Source organism: Malaya genurostris, chromosome 1 (assembly GCF_030247185.1).
Source record: "Malaya genurostris strain Urasoe2022 chromosome 1, Malgen_1.1, whole genome shotgun sequence".
In the NCBI taxonomy this organism is placed as follows: domain Eukaryota; kingdom Metazoa; phylum Arthropoda; class Insecta; order Diptera; family Culicidae; genus Malaya; species Malaya genurostris.
Window position 1 is genome coordinate 77,652,490 of NC_080570.1, and position 22,404 is coordinate 77,674,893.

Below are 22,404 nucleotides of genomic sequence, written 5' to 3' on the forward strand. Positions count from 1 at the left end.
AGAACCGGAGCCGCAACAAATTCAGGATTTTCTTAAGGAACTGTAAAACTTTTTATTTCCATCTAAGTTATTTGAAATCGAATCGGGCATCTTGGAGAAAGTGCGTGAGATCCATTTTGCAGTTTTTGATCACCATTTCCGGTACTTCCGGAACCGAATTCTGAAGACGAGTATAACCGAAGTTCATTTGTATGACCAACATCAACTATAGGCTAGTTTTGAGTCCAATTAGGAAATTTATACCTTTTAAATCGTCGTTCTTATCAACGGCTTGAAATTTTAATAACATATCACCCTGTAATTCCGGAAACAATAAAAAAAAATGCTGGGAATCTGTATAGGTCAATGAGATCTTTCATTTGAGTCTTAGCTTGTGGAAATCGACCACACTATCTCTGAGAAAAGTGAATGAGTTTTCTCAGAGATGGCTGAAACGATTTTCACAAACTCAGTTTCAAATGAAAGGTCTCATGGTCCCATCCACTGCTATTGAATTTCATCCCAATCAGACTTCCGATTCCGTAATTACAGGGTGATATGCATCACAATAATGAAAACGATTGTCCCTCACTTTTCTCAGAGATGGCTGAACCGACTCAAATAAAAGGTCTTATAGTCCCATAGCCTGCAATTAAATCTCATCTTAAGCCGATTTCCGGTTCCGGAATTACAAGGTAATATGAGCACTCAATTTTCTCAGAAATTTCATAACCGATTTTCACAAACTAAGATGCAAATAGAAGGTCTGGAAATTCTTTAAAAAGGTACCTGAAAAGTTGATTCAGATTCGACTTCCAGTTCCGGTATTACAGCGCGATAAGTGAAAAATTTTTATAAAACGTGCTGATCAATTCATCTAGTTATTCGATCTTGTTAGTTGGTGGATATATAAACCTACTTTGGGACTTTCCGTTTCCCAAAGCACCGTTTTTTTTTTGGTTCCGCTTCCGAAAGCACCGATAATAGTGAATAAAAACTCTGAAAACGAAACTTACTTCGATTTCTAAGCGGTTGAACCGATTTTCACAAATCATGAATCAAATTAAAGCTCTCATCGTATTAAAAGATACTCAGCAATTTCATCCAGATACGAGTTCTGGTTTCGAAATTATATGGCGATGAATGTTTGAACTACACAATGATGATGCAAAACCGCTACATGCTGGTACGGAAAAAGAGAATACTACCACCTTTCGAACGAAACGCACGACGTGCTTTGTTCAATTTTGTATAGTGTCTAGGAATGCCGCATTTAAATATATATTTTTCAGGAAAAAAATTTGTAAATCTGTTACTGGGAATGAAAAATCTATATTGGAAATCTGTATACGAAAATAATAAATTAAAGGGCATGAAATGAAAATTTTTTTAATTCAAATATGAAAATGACAACTACTTTTGTTTAAAGATAGCGCTTATTGTAATGTAATTGGTCTATGTGTGTATGTATGTATGTACGCGGTTGAATTTCATTCGAATTCAACTTCCAGTTCCGGAACTATATGGTAGAGTTGAAAATTTCAAACCTTCATCTAGTGCGACGAAGTACAATAAAGAAAAATTCTTTTTAACTTGACATAACTGTACACAAATTAAAAAAGTTTATGTTAGTTTATACCCAAAAAAAGTTTTTAATTTTATTCAAGATTGTAAACAGAATTTCTTGACAGATTCTTCTAGTGATATGTTGAAAAATATGAGAAAGATATCATTACACCACTAGGTTGATTAAAACAGATTTTATGTTTTGCTTTACTTTTTTGCTTCACAATTTGTAATCATCTCTTTTTAATTCCGGAACCAGAAGTCAGATATTCAGGAATTGAGAAATTCCATCTCCGGGAAAAACATTTAGCATTTGAGATTATTTGACACATACGTAAATATACATACATACACAAATGCGTTAATCAACTTGACGAGCCCCCAGGAAACATTTTACTAGTCCAGTTTTCAAGTGATTGCAAATTCCTTTTAGAAAAGTAAAAAAATACTTCTGTTTTACCAACCACCCTGTACTTCCGGAGCCGGCAGTCAGGTCTGATTAAAAATCAAATCTGAAACTTGGCCTTCAAAATCAAATTCAATTTTTATTAATTTCAAGAATGAATGCAAATGCGAAATGTTTTTCCCGGTATACGGAATGGCGTTGAAGTGTTGCATATGCGACTGTATAAGGCAATTCCATCTTATGTAATTTGTGGTCAGGGCGGAAAGCATTCTTGTAAATCGCTCGTTACCTACAAGAACCAGATCACATGTCAGTTATGTATACAACCTGCATACTACGGTAAACCTTGCAATGAAACTGCGAAAAGGACATGTTCAACCAAAGATATGGACAACCATTCTACTGCGGTAGCTACACACAAAATATAACGTTGATTAATTTAAGAAAATCGTTGGTAAATTTGAGAGCTTTCGTCGGTTCTTTTTTGCAGAATAAAAACTATCAATTTTAGAGACGACCTCAACTTTCATTTCGAAAGTGGTTCTGCATTGAGTATAAAATTCTATTCTATTCAATAAAGATCATGTTCTTGTTAGAATGATAGTCATAATAATAAAAAGCTACAGCGACGATAAAAAACAAATCGACGATGTCAGTGGATCATCTGTCCCTCAATCCTTACTGAATAGCACTGAGAGCACCTCTCCCCCAAAAAAGCGGATTACAATGAGATCCAGTAAAAAAAATATTCTTAGTCGAAATTACGGCTCCGTTGAATTTAAGGATCTTGAGCTGTATAACAATTTGTGTTATTTTGAGATATTTAACAAATGTTAAATGTTTGAAAGTTAAAACTTATGATAACGATATTGTAACAAAATCAGTTATGATGTTTTATTTTCGTTTGCAAGACTCATAATAACGTTCATTAATTGGAAAAATGAGTTCTTCCGTTGCTTTATAGCGAAATATAATCATCAGAATTTCAAAAAACTAAAACAAGAAACCAGATAACTAAATAAATTAGTCATTTGATAAAAAAATCATTCAACAATTTTGGATTGAAACGATGCTAAAAGTTGGTTGTGATATAGTTTTTCTGTGTTAAATTTGCTATCTAATTTATTACAACTATTGTTATAAATTTCTGCTTTCGGACTTCTGTAGTTATATCAAATTCAATAATAATTGTGATACAAACGTTTCAAAATCTGTTACGATTTTGTTCCCGCTAGAGTCTATTTTGTTTTGATTTTGTTATTTTAACAGCTTACCAGCCAAAAATATTTCACAATTTGTTACAAAATATTTCTGCAATAAATTATTCTAGTTGTTATAATTCTGTTATTACCATCTGATCGAGTATGGTTCTTTTTAAAGATAGAAAATTTTCAAACCTTAACCGCCAGGTAGCACCGCCTACCCATGTCCGATTTAGCTCAAATTTTGCATGAGGACTTTTTTTGAGGTGCTTGAACTTTTAAGCACTAGCGCTTTACGAAATTAGAGGTGATCCCAAAATATTGACACCCATATATAAGAGCGGTGAAAATCAACGTGTTTTGTCGGTTACGTCATTTATACCATCATATCTCCGGAAACAGAAGTCGCAGTCTTTTGATTTTCGAACTTGATGAATGGCTCAATAGTAGTTTTCAAGCGACACTAAGCTTGTTTAAATCGATTCAGCCATCTCCGAGAAACTTGCGCGGTAAAAAAACAACACGTTTTGTCGGTTACGTCATTTATACCATCATATCTCCGGAACCAAAAGTCACAACCATTCGATCTTCGAACTTGATCAATGGCCTAACAATAGCTTTCAAACGGGCCTAGACTTGTTAAAATCGGTTGAGCCATCTCCGAGAAACTTGCGCGGTAAAAAAAAAACGTTTTGTCGGTTACGTCATTTATACCATTATAACTTCGGAACCAAAAGTCACAGCGATTTGGTCTTCGAACTTGATCAATGGCCCAACAGAGACACAGAAAAGTGAGTGATACTATTTTCACATTTTACCACGTCACTCACATCATCCTGTAATTCCGGAAACGGAAGTTGGATCTAAGTGAAATTAATGAAATTTGTATGGAACTATAACACGTTTCATTCGTTTGAAATAAGTGAAGTTTGTAAAAAGTTTGAAAAGTCGGGTTTGATAGTGATAGCATAACCTTTCCAGAAGATTAATGTAATAGGTTTTGTAAATGGAGATTTGGGTGTATCATATAGTCATGTAGAATATAAGTGTGCTTTCATAAGCATCATATCAGTTAAAAATCAAGTTGAAATAATTGTTCCGAGCCTAAGGCTTCGAAGGTAAAAATAAAGAAGCCTTTGCTTTTTGCTGTGATTGGTGGAAATAAATTAACTGATTTCTAAAGGGTGATTTTTTAAGAGCTTGAGAACTTTTTTAAACAATAAAACGCATAAAATTTGCAAAATCTCATCGGTTCTTTATTTTAAACGTTAGATTGGTACATGACATTTACTTTTTGAAGATAATTTCACTTAAATGTTGACCGCGGCTGCGTCTTAGGTGGTCCATTCGGAAAGTCCAATTTTGGGCAACTTTTTCGAGCATTTCGGCCGGAATAGCCCGAATTTCTTCGGAAATGTTGTCTTCCAAAGCTGGAATAGTTACTGGCTTATTTCTGTAGACTTTAGACTTGACGTAGCCCCACAAAAAATAGTCTAAAGGCGTCAAATCGCATGATCTTGGTGGCCAACTTACCGGTCCATTTCTTGAGATGAATTGTTCTCCGAAGTTTTCCCTCAAAATGGCCATAGAATCGCGAGCTGTGTGGCATGTAGCGCCATCTTGTTGAAACCACATGTCAACCAAGTTCAGTTCTTCCATTTTTGGCAACAAAAAGTTTGTTAGCATCGAACGATAGCGATCGCCATTCACTGTAACGTTGCGTCCAACAGCATCTTTGAAAAAATACGGTCCAATGATTCCACCAGCGTACAAACCACACCAAACAGTGCATTTTTCGGGATGCATGGGCAGTTCTTGAACGGCTTCTGGTTGCTCTTCACTCCAAATGCGGCAATTTTGCTTATTAACGTAGCCATTCAACCAGAAATGAGCCTCATCGCTGAACAAAATTTGTCGATAAAAAAGCGGATTTTCCGAATGGACCACCTAAGACGCAGCCGCGGTCAACATTTAAATGAAATTATCTTCAAAAAGTAAATGTCATGTACCAATCTAACGTTTAAAATAAAGAACCGATGAGATTTTGCAAATTTTTTGCGTTTTATTGTTTAAAAAAGTTCTCAAGCTCTTAAAAAATCACCCTTTATATAGAATCACAGCCAACAATTCTAAAAGAGTAAAATCAATATCATTCAAATCTACCACAATTACTCATACCTCGAGGAGAAATTGTCACATGAACATTTAAACAAGATGGACTTTCACTTTTATTGAGCGGGGTATCATTGAATAGCTGTTCTGAATATAAATGTATGCACTGACAAGTAGGTTTTATAAGTATACCGGCTTTTTAAAGACAGGTCAGGGTTTGAATAAAGTTCAAGACAAGAGAAAAAAAACCCGAAGTGGCGTTATATTCCAACCAATGTATGGACATAAACGTCACTCGCATCAGAACTGATCACTTGTGCTCGCTGTCTTACGGACATAATCTATCAAAACGACCGTTTGACGTTTTACTGCTATGGATATTTATGTTCGACTTGAACCAGCTTTCTTTGCATAGATCCCGCGGTATTATAATGGATCCAATCAATTCGCGTTAAGCAGCTGGTTTGAGTTTGAGACGGTGGATGATTCCCTGTGATTTACGACCCACGTTGACACTCACGTTACAGAAGCGATGCGATACCGACTAAATCAAGAGTGATAAGCTTTTACATTTCCGATCATGAAGTACGTTTTCCGGCCTTTCGCGGTAATATATTAACAGTTTTTATACTACATAAACATATCATTTGCGCATGTAAAGTGAAAGTTAGTTTTAGTTTGAAATGATTTCAGCGGAAATAATCAGCAACAAAATCTTCAACGTTTGTGCCCCTTTCAATAATAGCACAAACCCTAATGTATCGAGTATATTATAGGTATATACAGCAATTCGATGAGAAACTGATATATGATCTCTCAGTATTTCATAAAATTTGGAAGAATCGTTCTCCATCGAAAAATATTAGATCCGTATATTTTTATGTTGACATTAGAGAGACAATTCCCTTGTTAGGGTTTTTAAAAATCATAACTTTTGAATCACTAGGCCGATTCTACTAATGTTTGGATATGTTGTCAATAAATGCTTATAAAGGGTGATTTTTTAAGAGCTTGAGAACTTTTTTAAACAATAAAACGCATAAAATTTGCAAAATCTCATCGGTTCTTTATTTTAAACGTTAGATTGGTACATGACATTTACTTTTTGAAGATAATTTCATTTAAATGTTGACCGCGGCTGCGTCTTAGGTGGTCCATTCGGAAAATCCGCTTTTTTATCGACAAATTTTGTTCAGCGATGAGGCTCATTTCTGGTTGAATGGCTACGTAAATAAGCAAAATTGCCGCATTTGGAGTGAAGAGCAACCAGAAGCCGTTCAAGAACTGCCCATGCATCCCGAAAAATGCACTGTTTGGTGTGGTTTGTACGCTGGTGGAATCATTGGACCGTATTTTTTCAAAGATGCTGTTGGACGCAACGTTACAGTGAATGGCGATCGCTATCGTTCGATGCTAACAAACTTTTTGTTGCCAAAAATGGAAGAACTGAACTTGGTAGACATGTGGTTTCAACAAGATGGCGCTACATGCCACACAGCTCGCGATTCTATGGCCATTTTGAGGGAAAACTTCGGAGAACAATTCATCTCAAGAAATGGACCGGTAAGTTGGCCACCAAGATCATGCGATTTGACGCCTTTAGACTATTTTTTGTGGGGCTACGTCAAGTCTAAAGTCTACAGAAATAAGCCAGTAACTATTCCAGCTTTGGAAGACAACATTTCCGAAGAAATTCGGGCTATTCCGGCCGAAATGCTCGAAAAAGTTGCCCAAAATTGGACTTTCCGAATGGACCACCTAAGACGCAGCCGCGGTCAACATTTAAATGAAACTATCTTCAAAAAGTAAATGTCATGTACCAATCTAACGTTTAAAATAAAGAACCGATGAGATTTTGCAAATTTTATGCGTTTTATTGTTTAAAAAAGTTCTCAAGCTCTTAAAAAATCACCCTTTAGTTCTTTAGAAAAAATATGCGAATATTGTGAAGTTGAAGTTTTGTGTTTGAAAAAGTCCAAAGTGACCAATGAGCACTATGTCATTTTTTATTTTTTTCTGAAAACTGAAACATTTTTACACAACATATCCAAAAATTAGCGACATATGTATGTATGTATGTAACATATTCAAAAAATAGAAAGATGCAAATGATGATTTAAACGGTTCAGATATAATGGAGGGCCATCAAAAAAGTTTGAAAATACCGAATTGAAATGTTCCATGAAGATAATGCTTCTAGTCAGGAGCGAATGGTAGCAATGTTGAAAATTGCACAACAAACAATTTCTGACCGTTTTTTTTTATTCAATAATATAATATAATATTAAGGCACTCTTTCTGACCGTTTGAAAGCTATGGATAAAGTTTAATAGTTTTGAAAATGGGTCCACATGAATTGAATCAAAGACAAATGGAAAACCGAAAAAAAACAGTTTTGCATTAAACTTTTTTTTGTTCCGATTATAGAAGTTTTAACCTCAAGGTTATTCGCCTCTTCGAGCTAGAAAAACTTTCTGACTCTATGTGCGGGGTCGGGAATCGAACCCAGGTGGGCTACGTGAAAGGCATCGACTTTCCCATCACGCTATACCCGTCCCTATTTGCATCGAACTGTTACTGACGATGGACAATGGATTTATTTTAAGTATCTTAAACTGAAAAATCATTGAATATTTCGGGACAATCATCAACATCGATTGCAAAAACAGATCGATGCGGCAAGACGCAATGCTCTGTGTTTGCAAACCGTAGAACCGGTTCAGGATACAATCAATGCTACAACACTCGCCGTATTCTACAGACTTGGCCCCTTTCGTTTACCATTTGTTTTCGTCAATAGACCACGCATTGGCTGTGCAGATCTTCGAAAAATTCGGAAATGTCTTTTTTTTATTAAAAATCACAACAAAACAGATTTTTTTGTATAGTACTAACAGTCGTCTCATTAGTAGAGCCGCCATGTTATTTTGCGGACCACTTGACTTTCATCCAACAAATTGTGATAAAATCGAATACAATACTCGAGAATTGTATTATACTACTGCTAGCAGATCTCTCTCTAATTAAAGGCTGCACTTTGGATCTTGGTATGTCGATTGTTATATCAGGCTTAAAAACTACGGTTTTTCACATATTACAATTTTCGGTATATCGATTGTTATATCACGCTTAAAAACTTCGGTTTTTCACATATTACAATTTTCGTTTCACTAATATGCCGAAGGATGAACTATTTCTTTTGTTTCGATTATAGAGGTTTTAACCTTAAGGTCATTCGCCTCTTCGGGCCAGAAAAACTTTCTGACCCTATGTGCGGGGTTGGGAATCGAACCCAGGCGGGCTGCGTGAAAGGCATCGACTTACTCATCACACTATACCCGTCCCCATGAACTATTTGAAATTTCGGATTCATCGACATAAAATCATTTTTGCATCTCCTAGATCTGCGTTTCTAAAAGTCTCCCTGTCACTGCGGCAGCACCGCGAAACGTCTTAGGCCTTACCATGCGTTGTCGCATACTGGTGGGCTGTAGGGACCAGTTTAGGACCTAGATAAATCGAAAGATATGGGATTGTTTTCTCGCGTTCGAAGATCTTCATCCCTTTGATAAACGAGCGTTTGAAATTGCTGAAACCAATGGTACAGAGGTCGAAAATCTAATGAGTAGTGTCAGGCAATTATAAAACATCATTCTAACATATGCTTCGGAATCGAAGTTAGTAAGTGAAAGATGAGTATTAGCTATGAGAGTTGTTTACAATTGGTCATAATATCTTAAAAGATACAAGCCGATTCGTGTGGTTCAGAAATTAATTTCAAATTCACCCGTGAGGCTTCATTTTTTCTCACATACTTGCAAACATATATTTCAACTGTAAAAATTATTATTCAGCTGAACTTGAATGGCACGATGACTTTCTCAAGTGTAACAAATTGCACTTGATGAGATGCATTCACAAGTTTATGCACACGCATTGCATCGAGAGTTTACAACTGCACTTGCAGAGACCCAAGTACGTGAACGCAATTTTCTGTTGGTAAATGAATTTTCTACAAGATATCGTTATGAATTTGAGTGCAAAATTAGCATTTTAACTTGAGCACGAATGAATCCCAATTTCTCACTCCGGTGGCAGGTAGCTTAATGAATGTGTGAATATGTTTTATCGGCGGTAAGCAAGTCACCCATTAAATTTTTCATAGGCGGATACGTGATGTGCAGTATGTTTCTTTTCATGCAGGCAATTGATTTAATTTCACGGAAATTATCCTTCGCACTTTTAAAAATTCGAAAACTGTTTTGATTCTCCTTAAAATTACATTTCAAGTATGTTAACGGGAGAATTTTTATACTAAACATAATATGATCCAATAACTATTAAGGGTATAACGTTTGACCAGAAAAAAACTTTCTTTAATCCACCTAGTGTTTTAATGATGCTTTTCTCATATCAGTCGTATATATATAATACGGTGGTATTGTTCAGATTAATTTTCTTCGATTCTTGAAAGATTAACCGGAATCAGAATGTTTGGCCGTCTACTGATGATGACTGATGATTGGAGTAGTTTTGAGGCCGATTTAGTATTGTTCATTTAGAAATTGTTTTTGTTTCGCCCCTTTAATTGATGGTATAATATCTTCAACACACTTTTACCTATAACTCCGGAACCGGTAACCGGATCCAGATGAAATTCAGGAATTCCGTATGGGACCATGAGACCTTTCATGTGAATCTAAGCTTGTGGAAATCGATCAAACCAAGCCGAGAAAAGTGAGTGAACACAAGCCGAGAAAAGTGAGTGAGATCAATTTGGGAAAATATGACCACTATTTTTGATGCCCCAGGAATCTGAAACCGGGAACCAGGATAGCCGAAATCAGTTTGTTTGGCCGTCTACTGATTGGAATGATTTTGATGTCAGTTTAGAATTTTTTTTTACCATTTTGCCTTTCTCGTACAGAAAAGCTATGCAATCACTGCGGAAACCGACTTTTGAACGGATGTCCGGAAGCCCGAATACCATATACCATTCGACTCAGTCGAGATCACATAATGTCTGTGTGGGTATATGTATGTGTGTATGTGACAAATAATGTCACTCAATTTTCTCACAGATGGCTGTACCGATTTTCACAAACTGAGATTCATATGAAAGGTCTTATTCATATGAAAGGTCTTATTTTATTCTATTCCGACACCCGGTTACGAAATTACAGGGTGATATGCACACAGTTAGAAAAAATCTTGTAATTTTACATCTTATAAGATGCGCATAATCGGAGCGTCATATTTCACACAAATTTTTATTCAAGAAAATGTAAAATTATGTGATTTGAAAAATACATGGCTTGAATTCGAACGAAATAAATAACAAAAGATCGTTAGCAGCATCGCGACTTGAACCGAGAAACATTAGATCACAAGCACATCGGTTACTCGAATGAACCACGGAGCTCATATCTGTTCGTTGAATAATTGATACATATAAATCCAAACAGTGGCACTTGGTACCCGAGTGCAAATTACATTTGGAGCTTGTAAAATTTTGTGCGAGTGGAATATTGCGTCATTTGAAAAATTAAGTAGTTATGAATTGTATCGTTTGTAGAATTCTGGCTTTCGGTTCCGGTATTACAGCGTGATAAGTAAAAAACCTTCATTTTCATGAGTATTTTTCACAAGTGATGGTAAAACGAGATGCAAATTTTTATAAAACTTACTGATAAATTTATCTAGTTGGCAGACATTGTTTGTTAGTGGATATGTAAAACTACAAAGAAAAGCTCCAAAAACGGAGCCTACTTCGATTTCTCAGCGGAGCTCACAGTAAATTTTGACAAATCATGATTCAAATTAAATCTCTTATTCACCCCGATTCTGTATTTCGTTCGAATCGAATTGTTTCGATCGAATATGAAATTTTGCATTCTGCAGTTCGATCGAGTTCGAGTTTTCCATACAAAAGCATCACTCGATCGAATTACAGAATGCAAATTTTTACATTTACATTTTTACAAATTTTATTCGATCGAAATACAGAATAGGGGCGATTGTCTTAAGAGATACAGTGCAATATAATCCAGTCCCGACTTCCGGTTCCGAAATTATAGGACGATGAGTTTCAAAACATTCAAATCGTCATTCAAAATGACGATGCAAAACCGGTACGCGTCGATACGTGCTGGTACGGAAGAAGAAAATACCACCGGCTTAGATTCGTTCGCAGCGTGCTTTGTTTAATTTCGTAAAGCGTATATGGTTGCCACAATCAGGTGAAAAATATGTAAATCTGTAAATCTTTTATTCAATTTGTATACTGGTTAGTACTATCATGATACCGATTCTGTTCTAGAAATGTACACCCTTTACCTTTCTCATATAGAAAGTTCATGCAATCACTTGCAAAATTGACTAGTGATAATTGGCCCGGAGGGCTTTGTGTCCTATACCATCCTACATAGTTTATCGAGAATGATGAGAATATCTGTATGTAATGTGTGTATGTATGAATGTAAGTGTTTGAGTAGATATGTGTGTATGTATGAATGTATGTGTGTCAAATAATGTGACTCATTTTTTTCAGAGATGGCTTGACCGATTTTCACCAACTTAGACTAAAATAACGAACCTCATAGTCCCATAGGTTGCTATTGAATTTCATCATGCTTTCATAGGGTAAAATGTGTTTGAAATTGCTCAATGTCGATTAGAGCTACTATGCAAAACAGGGTAAAATCCTTCTAGGTTTGGCTCAAAACTGAATTAATTTGTAGGCTCTTTTAGTTACTTACTAAACGAAGCGACTTCGACTATACCGGTTCCCAGTTCCCGGTTCCGGAAGTAATGGAAATAGTGGTCAAAAACTCTAAAACGAGACTCACTCAATTTTCTCAGCGATGATACGATCGATTTTCACAAAGTTAGGCTAAAATAAAAGTTCCTATAGTATCATAGGTTGCTGTTTGATTCATTTAGTGCGACGATGCAAAATAAAGAAAAAAATTAATTAACTTGTCATATCTGTTTACAAATTGAAAAAATTATATTAGTTCATACCCAAAAAAAGGATCTTATTTTATACAAGTTTGAAAGAAAATTTTCTTGACAGAATCTTCTAGTGATATTTTTGAAAATATAAGTAATATGAGAAAGGCATCATTACACCACTAGGTGGACTTAAAATGGTTTTTCTGGGAATGGAACAACACACCTTAATTTTACTGCTCATCTGTTTCATTTCACCAAAAGAATCTCGAGATAACCATTAACCTTCACGTGGCAACTTAAACATAGGTTCCAACTTCAATACGATGTTCATGACTAAAACAAATATGAACTTTGTGAATAAGATTCATACAACTAGTCGAAAAGAAATTAAGCTCATAGAGTTGAGCATAAAAGATATAATTTCCAACTCAAGTTGGATGCAACCCTATTTAGTTAAAAAAATACAAATGCACAAATTGAGTCCATTCATTCGTTAATTAACTACTTTGTTAGTTCCGACTAATAAATAATGACTAATGATTGTCTGACGTTGTTGCAAAATGGTTCTAACACTTTCTAACCTGATTATTGCTGCCAACAAAAAATGGAACTTTCGCACAGCGCGGCGTTTCATGGTAAAAGAAACTTCCATTTCCTTTTCCTTTCCGTGCTTTTTTCAGTTTTGCGGCTTTGCTTTTTCACTCAGTAATAACGAATGACCGACTAAACAATGTCACAGCAAAGCCGTACTTACCTACATCCAAGTCTATTAAGAGGTGATTTTCCTAATTCGTTCATAATTGGCGAATATGAAATATCTTCTATCTCAAAAATGGAGAATGCAATCCACAATGTAACTCTTTCACCAATCGGCTTCGGGCGAATTTCTTTTGTTTACACGCCAACATCCCGCGGGTTTTGTGTTGTTCAAATTGATCTCACATGGCGTTTCAAATAGGTGAGCTGAGGTATGCGAAGAACGCAATTCAATGTGCAGAAGAGTCGCACAAATTACGACTAGTACGCAGTGGAAGAGAAACTAGAAGCAATAGATAAGCGAAAGCAAAACAATTTACGGGAAGCTTCGTGTCTGCAAATGTACACAGAAGAAACAAAATCAACAGTACATCAAAAGATCGGCGTCCAGTTTTGAACTGCTAGACGCTTTGTAATCCCGCTCTGCGCCATCGGAAAGTCATTGGTGAAAAGAGTAAGAAATAGATTGCATTCGTATAAGTTTACAGGTTAATTTTATATTTCATGCTAATTTTACCCATGTTATGATTTTTATACCATAGAAAAAAGAAGAGCCACACAATCTTCGTTTAAAGAGCAAAAACTGAGATGCTGTAATCGTTTAAAAAACTTGTTAGGTTCCACCTAGTGCTGTAATAATGTCTTTCTCATAACCGTTTATATGTTTAATCGATGTTCGATTTAGGTGCAACCTGCATGATTCTGCGTAGTCCAGAACAAAATCAACCAAGAGTTACATGGATTTGAAATGAAGAACTTTGATCTCAAATTTTGAGGAATTCTAGTACCATAGCATCTGTTTTCAAGTAATTATAATCTCGGTCTCATAAACCGTTGCCATAAAATCTCAGTTATTAAAGATATTCAAATGGTAAAGATATACAATAAATTTCAAATGGCTTTACTGAATGAACGATCAGAAAGAAAATGTGTTTCCTTGTAAAGTGAACATAATCAACAATATTACGGGTGAAAATAATTGGCTGGTTCGATTTCAAACTCTGGGGTGTATTTTTTTGACAACTTTCGCAATTTAAATCATTTTGATTTTTCAAATCTAATTTCTGTTCAATAAAACCACCCTGATAACTGCTTTACGTCAGAACAAAAATATGAATAATTTTTGAGATTTCCTCGCGAATTGTTATTTTCATAATTAATTTCTATTTTTTATTCGTGATCGGCTATAGATGAAAGATACATTCTGATCATTTTTCACCCTACTAACATCGGTCCTTTGCCGTTTTCTAAAATTCTCTGGACATTTCACTCGTCAGAACGCTCTTTGATTGCAGAAGCAATTAACATTATCTTCATTTCTCCTGTCACTGCTTGGTTGCGATGTGACTAAATAATAATCGGGCAGCATAAAATTAATTCATTTACTCCAATAAACATACAGGGTCCGCCATCCAACATTATTTTTGAGCTAGCGGTTATTTCGACATTAATAACCTTAATGTCACTTCTGATTTGACAGGAACTTAGTTTTATCCTTCCGCTGAACGAAAATGGTTGTGTATACGCTTGAGCAACGCGTGAAATTAGTGCAGTTTTACTTTGAAAATCATGGTAATGTTGCGGAATGTGTGCCAAAAAACCATTTTCTCGGATGAGGCACATTTTCATTTCGGCGGGTATGTTAATAGGCAAAATTGTCGCATCTGAGGGACGGAAAACCCGCACGTTATCATGGAGAAGCCGATGCATCCTCAGAGAGTGACGGTTTGGTGCGAATTTTGGTCTGGTGGCATCATTGGGCCATTTTTCTTCGAAAATGAAGCAAGAGGAGCCGCAACGGTCAATGGCGAGCGCTACCGCGCCATGATTAGCGATTGGTTCTTCCCGTTACTTGAAGAGGAAGACTTGGACACCATTAGGTTCCAACAAGACCGCGCTCCGTGCCACACAGCCAACGCTACGATCGATCTTCTGCGCACAGTCTTCGAAGATCGAATTATCAGTCGAAATTCGGATGTCGTTTGGCCGCCTCGGAGCTGTGATTTGACGCCGTTAGACTATTATCTTTGGGGGGCTGTCAAAGATAAGTGTTATGTGGACAAGCCAGAGACAATTCAAGCCTTGAAGGACAACATTCGTGCAGCCATAGCTGAAATAAAGCTGCATACAATCGAAAATGTACTAAAAAACTGGACCGACCGAAAGGCGTACTGCAAGGCCAGCCAAGGCAGCCATTTGAATGAAATTATATTCCACAATTAACCGGAAGGATTGTACTTTAATATGAGAAAATAAATTTTGAAAACGGATGAACCGTTTGTGTTTTATTGCATGTTTGAAAAAAAGTTACACAGCGGACCCTGTAAAGTCCGAGGACTTATTGAAAAGAATAAAAATTTTAAATTGTTTTTGACTGAATACACTTCTACTTGATCATAGAACTATCGAGTATACATTTGACAGTCACTTTCACAGTACAGATTACAGTTGACGATGATTTTAGTCAGTCTGTCACGGTCAGTCAATTACAACGCTGTCAAGTATCATGCATTTGGTTGAATATGCAATTTCAAGTGGCTTTGATCAATCGAAGAAAACGCGCGGACGGTTTACTAAGCTAAGCTAAATTTCTTGAAAAATTAAAAAAAGAATTATGAGATTCTGTGGAATATCTAATTTTTGGGTTTTGTTTAGTGAAGTTTCTCCCGTACATTATACCTGATATCAAATTCAATCGATTGGTATACAAAAATGCTGTACTGTATTTAACATTCCTAGAAAATTTTCGAATACTTCTAATATTTTAAAATTTCTGTGGAAATACTGATTTTTTTGAGACATTTTCAGTAAACTTGAAATTGATTTTTTCTAAAACATATAGTTGGTATCAAATTCAGTCGATTGGTCTTACAAAATTTTCGAATACTAGTTTCTAATATTATAAAATTTCTGTGAAAATATCAAATTTTTATGACATTTGCAGTAAATTTGAAATTGATTTCTTCTAAAACACAGAGCTGGTATCAAATGCAATCTATTAGTATATTAAAATGCATATGTCGTCGCTTTGAATTTGAAGATATGTCGAAATACGAAGTTTACGATAATTTATTCTTGGACTTTTGGTTACGTTTTTAATCATAACTTTTATTAACAAAGTGTCGTTGAAAAATTTTTTGTTCCAATTTTAAAAATCGGACTTCTAACAGCTGAGATATGGGCAGTCAAAGTAAACGTTCCCACTTTTTTCACTTTAGTTGAAACTTTTTATAATAACTTTGAGTAGAATATTCTGTTTTCCATCGTTTCAAAAGGATTTTATTTCAAAAGAATTTATCTTTGCAATAGTAAAAAAAATGGAAATCGATTGAAAAATGGCTAAGATATAGTCTGTCAAAATTAGCGTTCCCACTCTGCATGGTACCCTTGGTAGTCCGCGTAACTTTTAACCCCCTTGGTATTCGTAGAGTTAAGAGAAATACGGAATTTTATGAATTGGAAGGTGAGTGTTTTCTCAAATGGGACGCTTTATAATGTTTCACTTTTTTAGCGTACGAATATACTACCATTCTACGTATAATTGTCTCATATGTATAGGAAATCCCACACAATATGGGACAATTATGCGTAAAATGGCGGTATACGTATTCGGCAATTTGTTATGAGCTTAGCCTTTGTATTGAATCAGCTTAAGAAATTCTACCTAAACAAAGGTATATTAGCTATGTTTATAATAAATAATAATAAATGTGAAGTAATACTGTACTTGTAAACATCTCAGATCGTAATTTTTAGGAATAAGTTAATAAAAAAATTGATTCTGGGAAGAACAGCAAAACCAACAATTCTTCATCTTATAGTCGAGTTCAGACTGTTTCCACTAGGTGAATTGAACGTGAGGTGGTTGCATACCGCTTCAAGCTTCATCATTACAATCATCGTCATCATCGTACTGAAATGGCAGCATTCACCGTTCTGTGGAGTGAAGTACTACCACTCACTGCCATCAATCGGCCGTTGTATGATTGACCTGTGATTGCGGTATCGCTCTGGGTCGTTGTGGAAGCGCTGTTGGTTTTAAACTTCGTACGAGCGAGACACGAGAAGGAGAGTGAACAAACCTCAACTCCGCATCGGCTAACTGCGATGTGTGATGCAGCCCAAAATGAACTAACCAGCGTGCTGCTGTTGGGTTGAGGTCGCTGATGTCCGCTGTTGTAGTGTGTGTATTTGGTGTTGGGGCCGTGTTGTTATTTTGCTGTGGTCTGAGGATCGTATCGGCACGAAAATTCACTCGGAAGATAAAAAACCGAATCAATGTTCAGTCTTGGCCTGTCCGTCGACCATTTATGACGTGTTTTCATTCATTTCAAGCGCATCTCTCGTACTCAGCCGGCATTTTCCGATTCAATACATACAACATATGCGTAGAGACTTGGAGAGCTTTTCTGTAATTAAAGCGTATATACGAGAAGCTGAAAATCAAGGGATGGTGATAATTTTCTAACCTGTTCCATTCACGCAGTGTGTAGTTCTGTGGGAAAGTAAAACAATTGGTGTGTTTTTCTTCTATTGGCATTTGGAAGCGCAGTGTGCTTTTCCTTCACGAGAAAATCGTTCTAGTGACAGAAAGAATTGATTGTGATAATTTACCAGTGAGTGTTTGGTGCTGATAAATACTCATCGTGAGTTCAACCAGTTCCGCCTAAGTTTATATAACGGATCGAACGATTCCAAGGATTCGAGCAAAATGTCACTGCGAAATGGCATAAGGTGAGTACTGTTTGACCAAGGCATTTACCTAGATGATACTTTTTGCTTATTCTGCTACCTTCTTACTGGTCATCACGCGAATCGAAGATGCTGCATGATAACTAATATCTGCATAATTTATAATCACGTCTGCAAAACAGCATCGCGTAGAAGAAAATGATTAGGCGTGCTGCTCACAACGACGTCTGATGACCGACCACAGTAAGTCGTTTGCTGACCATACTGGACTAGTTTAGTGTCAAGTGCCTTCATATCTGTACGAGAATACGTACTGTTAGACGATGCAAGTTTCGCCTCTTTCGTTATATGGTCAATAAGCTGTCCGTTGGGGCTTATGGTAGTACTCCAGTAGCCAAAGACACCTGCTCTTGGCGGAAAACGACTATATGACCTATCAGAGACGGATGCTGAGTGCCGCACTGAAGTAGCGGCAGTAGTCACGGCAAGGCGAATTTCGATTGCATTAAGAATTGATTGGTGCCGAACGTTTTCAGAGAAAGATTTCTTTTGCGCCGGAGTGATTTGCAATGCTCGAAACATTCCAAGCAACATCTACACACACACGCGCGCGGAGGGTACTTTTATGTTGCAGTTTTTTACTCGTCTGTTCATTCGTTCGTTCTTGTGGGCAAAATTTCCCATTTCGGATAATTTATTCTTCGCTCTTAGGCGTTTTTCAAGTGATCGTTTTTTTTATTATTTTACGTCTTTTCCCATAACTCTTTATTTCCTCCAGTAGGTGCTATCTTTTGGCAATGGTGATTTTGAGAAAAACCTCACATTCAACGAGGACATTGCATGCTGCTCCGCAGGGACAAGTAAATTTTTTTAGGCTGCTCGTTATACGTTCTATAATTTCAATTCAGTACAGACATATACTTGTTCAGTGCCACGGAAAGTTTTTTTTTCTTAATTCAATATAAGTGAAAAATTGAAGAGATAACTAAATTAAAAACCAGCCATACGGGTACAAGAGTAGTTCATGTGGTAAGGTAGATTTATTTGGAGCAGGATCTTCTCAACTGATAGTCGTAAATGGAGATTTAAGCATGACTTGAGCCGAAATTGAAAATGTTCCAAGTTTATTGTTAGGAACATTTTCATTATCCTTCTGGATGACAAACTTTTTTCCATTTCCTGTTAATTAATGTAAAATCGTGATAGTATCTTTTGTCAGACGTTATACTACCGCCTAGTTTATTGAGGTGCAGTATAATATCATAGACATTATGGAATGGTTAATGATGAAGCTTTCACTTGAATTTGAGAACATCTCTTTCACTTCTAAAAAAATGGATTTATACAACGTTTACAATACAGAGTTAAAGGTTGTTTCATAACTATCAACAAAAAAAAATATCAAGATAGTATCAAGTTCGATTCCGGAGTTTTTTGTGAACATATAAGAAACTATACTGCGTCGATAAGCAATTCTAGAACAAATCGGAACAGCTTATTTTAATATATGCTGAACCTACATTGCCAACTGCACAGACTTTGGTTGACACTGTCGAGTCTTAGTGGAGTTCGGGACGGGATCGATTGCTTGAATTTAAAAATCGCAGTTAGCGATTGAAAAGCCTCTAGTAGGAATGCAATAGAATAAAACCTAACAATAGCATTGGACTAATTAGCGGTATTTGAAAAAATCCACTAAGCAATACTTTTTGGTACTTTACAATTCTATCCCAAATGAACCTTGACATATTTGATGCAAGTTTTTTGCATATCCGAACTCAAGTCAAATTAAAAATCCTCGTGTAAAAATAACAGATTTTTTTGTATTGTTGCTGATTTTTTGGTTGCAGTGATTTCATTGAAGATTTTGAAGGCCACCTTTTGAGTATTGAAGTAGCAGATATTCATGTATGAGGTCTTGGATTCGCTCTCAGCAAGCTATGCAGCCATAGATAATAATACATCTACTGATTATTTAAGCATCAAGATTGCTTGAAGGAGAATAAGTTTTTCGGCCTTTCTTATATACAAAGTATAACTGTGACAACCGATTTTTGATTCGAGGCCCGGAGGGCCGAATGTCATATACCATTCGACTCAGCTCGCAAGAACTGAGCAAGTGTGTGTGTGTATGTGACAAATAATGTCACTCGATTTTCACAAACTCAGATTCAAATGAAAGGTCTAATGGTCATAGATCGCTATTGAATTTTATCCCGATCCGACTTCCGGTTCCGGAATTACAGGGTGATATGCACAAAAAAATGAAAAAAAATTGTCACTTTTCTCAGAGGTGGCGCGACAGATTCCCACAGACTTCGATTCAAACGATTATTATTGAATTTTATCTTCATCCGGCTTCAGATTCCAGAATCACAAGGCAATATGTGCAAATCTATGAGAAAATGCGCACTCAATTTTCTCGGAAATTTCTTAACCGATTTCCACAAACTATGATGCAAATGCGATGTCTTAAAATTCTTTAAAAAGTTGATCCAGATCCTATCTTTGGAGCCGGTATTACAGCGCGATGAGTGAATTTTTTTTAATTTCATGGGGATGGTTTTCAAACGTGATGGCGAAATGAGGTGCAAATTTTTATGACATGTACTGGTAAATTCATCTGATTAGCAGACCTTGTCAGTTAGTGGAGATATAAATCTATTTTGGGACTACTAGTCTCCGGTTTCCGCTTCCGAACGCACCGATAATAGTGAAGAAAAGCTCCAAAAACGGAACTCACTCTGAAAAATTAAAACTCTCTGTGTCCTCAAAAATATTGTATAATTTCATCCGAAACTTAAGCGCGATGAGTATTAAAACTTTCAAACGTCATATGAACGGCTGAAAGCAAACATCGGATAAGTGCAACTTAGTTTGGAAATCCCGTTTAAGTATTTTTGAATGCAAAAATTGGATAAAAACATTGAGAGCAAAAACCGGACATGGATTTTGCAATGAATCGTTTGAAAACATCTTTTTTTTCGTTTAAAAACATCAAAGTTTTTACCGACTGTCGCTGTGGACGAAGCATGGTTTGCTTTGATTGGTTTTACGTTTCGCATTCAGCTTATCAGTGCATTAGCAGATTATGTTGACTGCTAATGCCATCTCGCGGATCAACATAATCCGCTAAGCAGACGTAAAGTCATTGCTATTTACAATGCACTTATTTACACCGAAGTGCTATGTCTATCCTGACGTCTCAGGCGAAAACGAATTTACGACTTTATGGCCGCAAACATATTTTAGTCGATTTTGGTACCTCGTGGGTACCGATTTGTGCAGAAATGCACATGACTGTTTTGATTGTTGTTGATCCTGTTTTGATTATGTTGATCCACGAGGTGGCATTAGCAGTCAACATAATCTGCTAATGCACTGATGAGCTGAATGCGAAACGTAAAACAATCAATACAGTCATGTGCACTTCTGCACAAATTGGTACCCACGAGGTACCAAAACCTAAATGACTAAGGTTTGCTTGTTTGTTATGGGCAACTTGATCTAAGCTGCTTTCCCACAACGGAAGTTTGTAAAAACTTTGAATGCAAAAACCGGATAAATATATTTGTTTGGGAAGAACCGATTAAGTTTTTGTCCGGTTTTTGCATTCAAAGTTATTTTGTCCGGTTCTAGCAAAAATTATGTTTTTAAACAATTCTTGCATTGCGAAATCCATGTCCGGTTTTTGCTCTCAATGCTTTTAACCGATTTTTGCATTCAAAAATACTTAAACGGGTTCTCCAAACTAAGTCGCACTTATCCGATTTTTGCTTTCAGCCGTTCATATAAAATGATGCTAAACCGGTACGCATCGGTGCGTGCTGGTACGGAAGAAAAAAACCCAAAAAAGTTTTGGAATCCTATTAACGTTAATATGTGAAATCGATACTAATTCTATTCTAGAAACTTGACCGCCACTGCCGGTATTTTTGAAGCTGGACCGGGAATAAGCAAAATTTCTATGGACATCAACTACGAAGTCCTTTGTATTGGAACTGTTTTAAATAAATTAAGTTATTTGCCTTGCCATTTAAAACGAAGGTTTGAAACATTTAAAACTGACACATTTTTTCATTATTTATCATTTTAAACGACAATTATAATTTTTCAATATTCATCATCTTATAACACCGGAGCCGGATTTCGGATTCAGATTCAATTTGACAGCTACGTATGGATCTAAAACCTTTATATTTATCTAAGTATGTAAGAATCAGTTTCGCAACCTTAGAGAAATAGGAGTGAGTTCCGTGATAGAGTTTTTGATCACTATTCTTGGTACTTCCGAAATCGGAAATTGGAATCGGAAACTCTGTAACTCCGCAAACGAAAGTCGTATTAAAAAAAATCGGGAGTTGAATCTAAATGTATGAAAATCAATCGTGAATATTGTAGCTACAATTCTATGTGAAGGATTATATGAAAAATACATGCTTTAACCAGAGGCAGCGGAAGCTATATTGGGAGTGTGCTGAAGTCCACACCTGGAAAATTTATGGGTGTGGAATTCAATTCCTTTCAACATACTGAACCCCCCTTCCCCCCTTGCAAACTTATCTGGCATACTTTTTCACTCCACTCCTTTGGCTGTAGCTATGTTTCAAGGCTCCAATACTTCATCAAAAATTAAAATTATTATGAAACATCGAGATATGAAACTATTTTTCATTCATGGTATAATTGGATAGATGTAAATGCCTAATTTCCACAAAATCCTAATCCCTGAATATA

At 36.2% G+C, this 22,404-nt stretch overlaps 1 protein-coding gene across 3 annotated transcripts in view; it reads left to right on the forward strand.

Annotated features, from left to right (window-relative positions):
• The first annotated feature begins 17,249 nt into the window (after positions 1-17,249).
• Positions 17,250-22,404, forward strand: part of LOC131440524 (uncharacterized) — an 83,993-nt gene continuing 78,838 nt past the window's right edge. For 2 of the 3 annotated variants that reach the window (XM_058611877.1, XM_058611878.1), the window contains exon 1: positions 17,251-17,709. Coding sequence is in view for 1 of the 3 variants with exons in the window: in XM_058611878.1 (XP_058467861.1) it covers positions 17,687-17,709 (23 nt within the window). In the remaining 2 variants the exon portion in view is untranslated. Of the gene's footprint in view, positions 17,710-22,404 lie in introns of all 3 variants that reach the window. The other variant, XM_058611875.1, reaches the window with a different exon arrangement.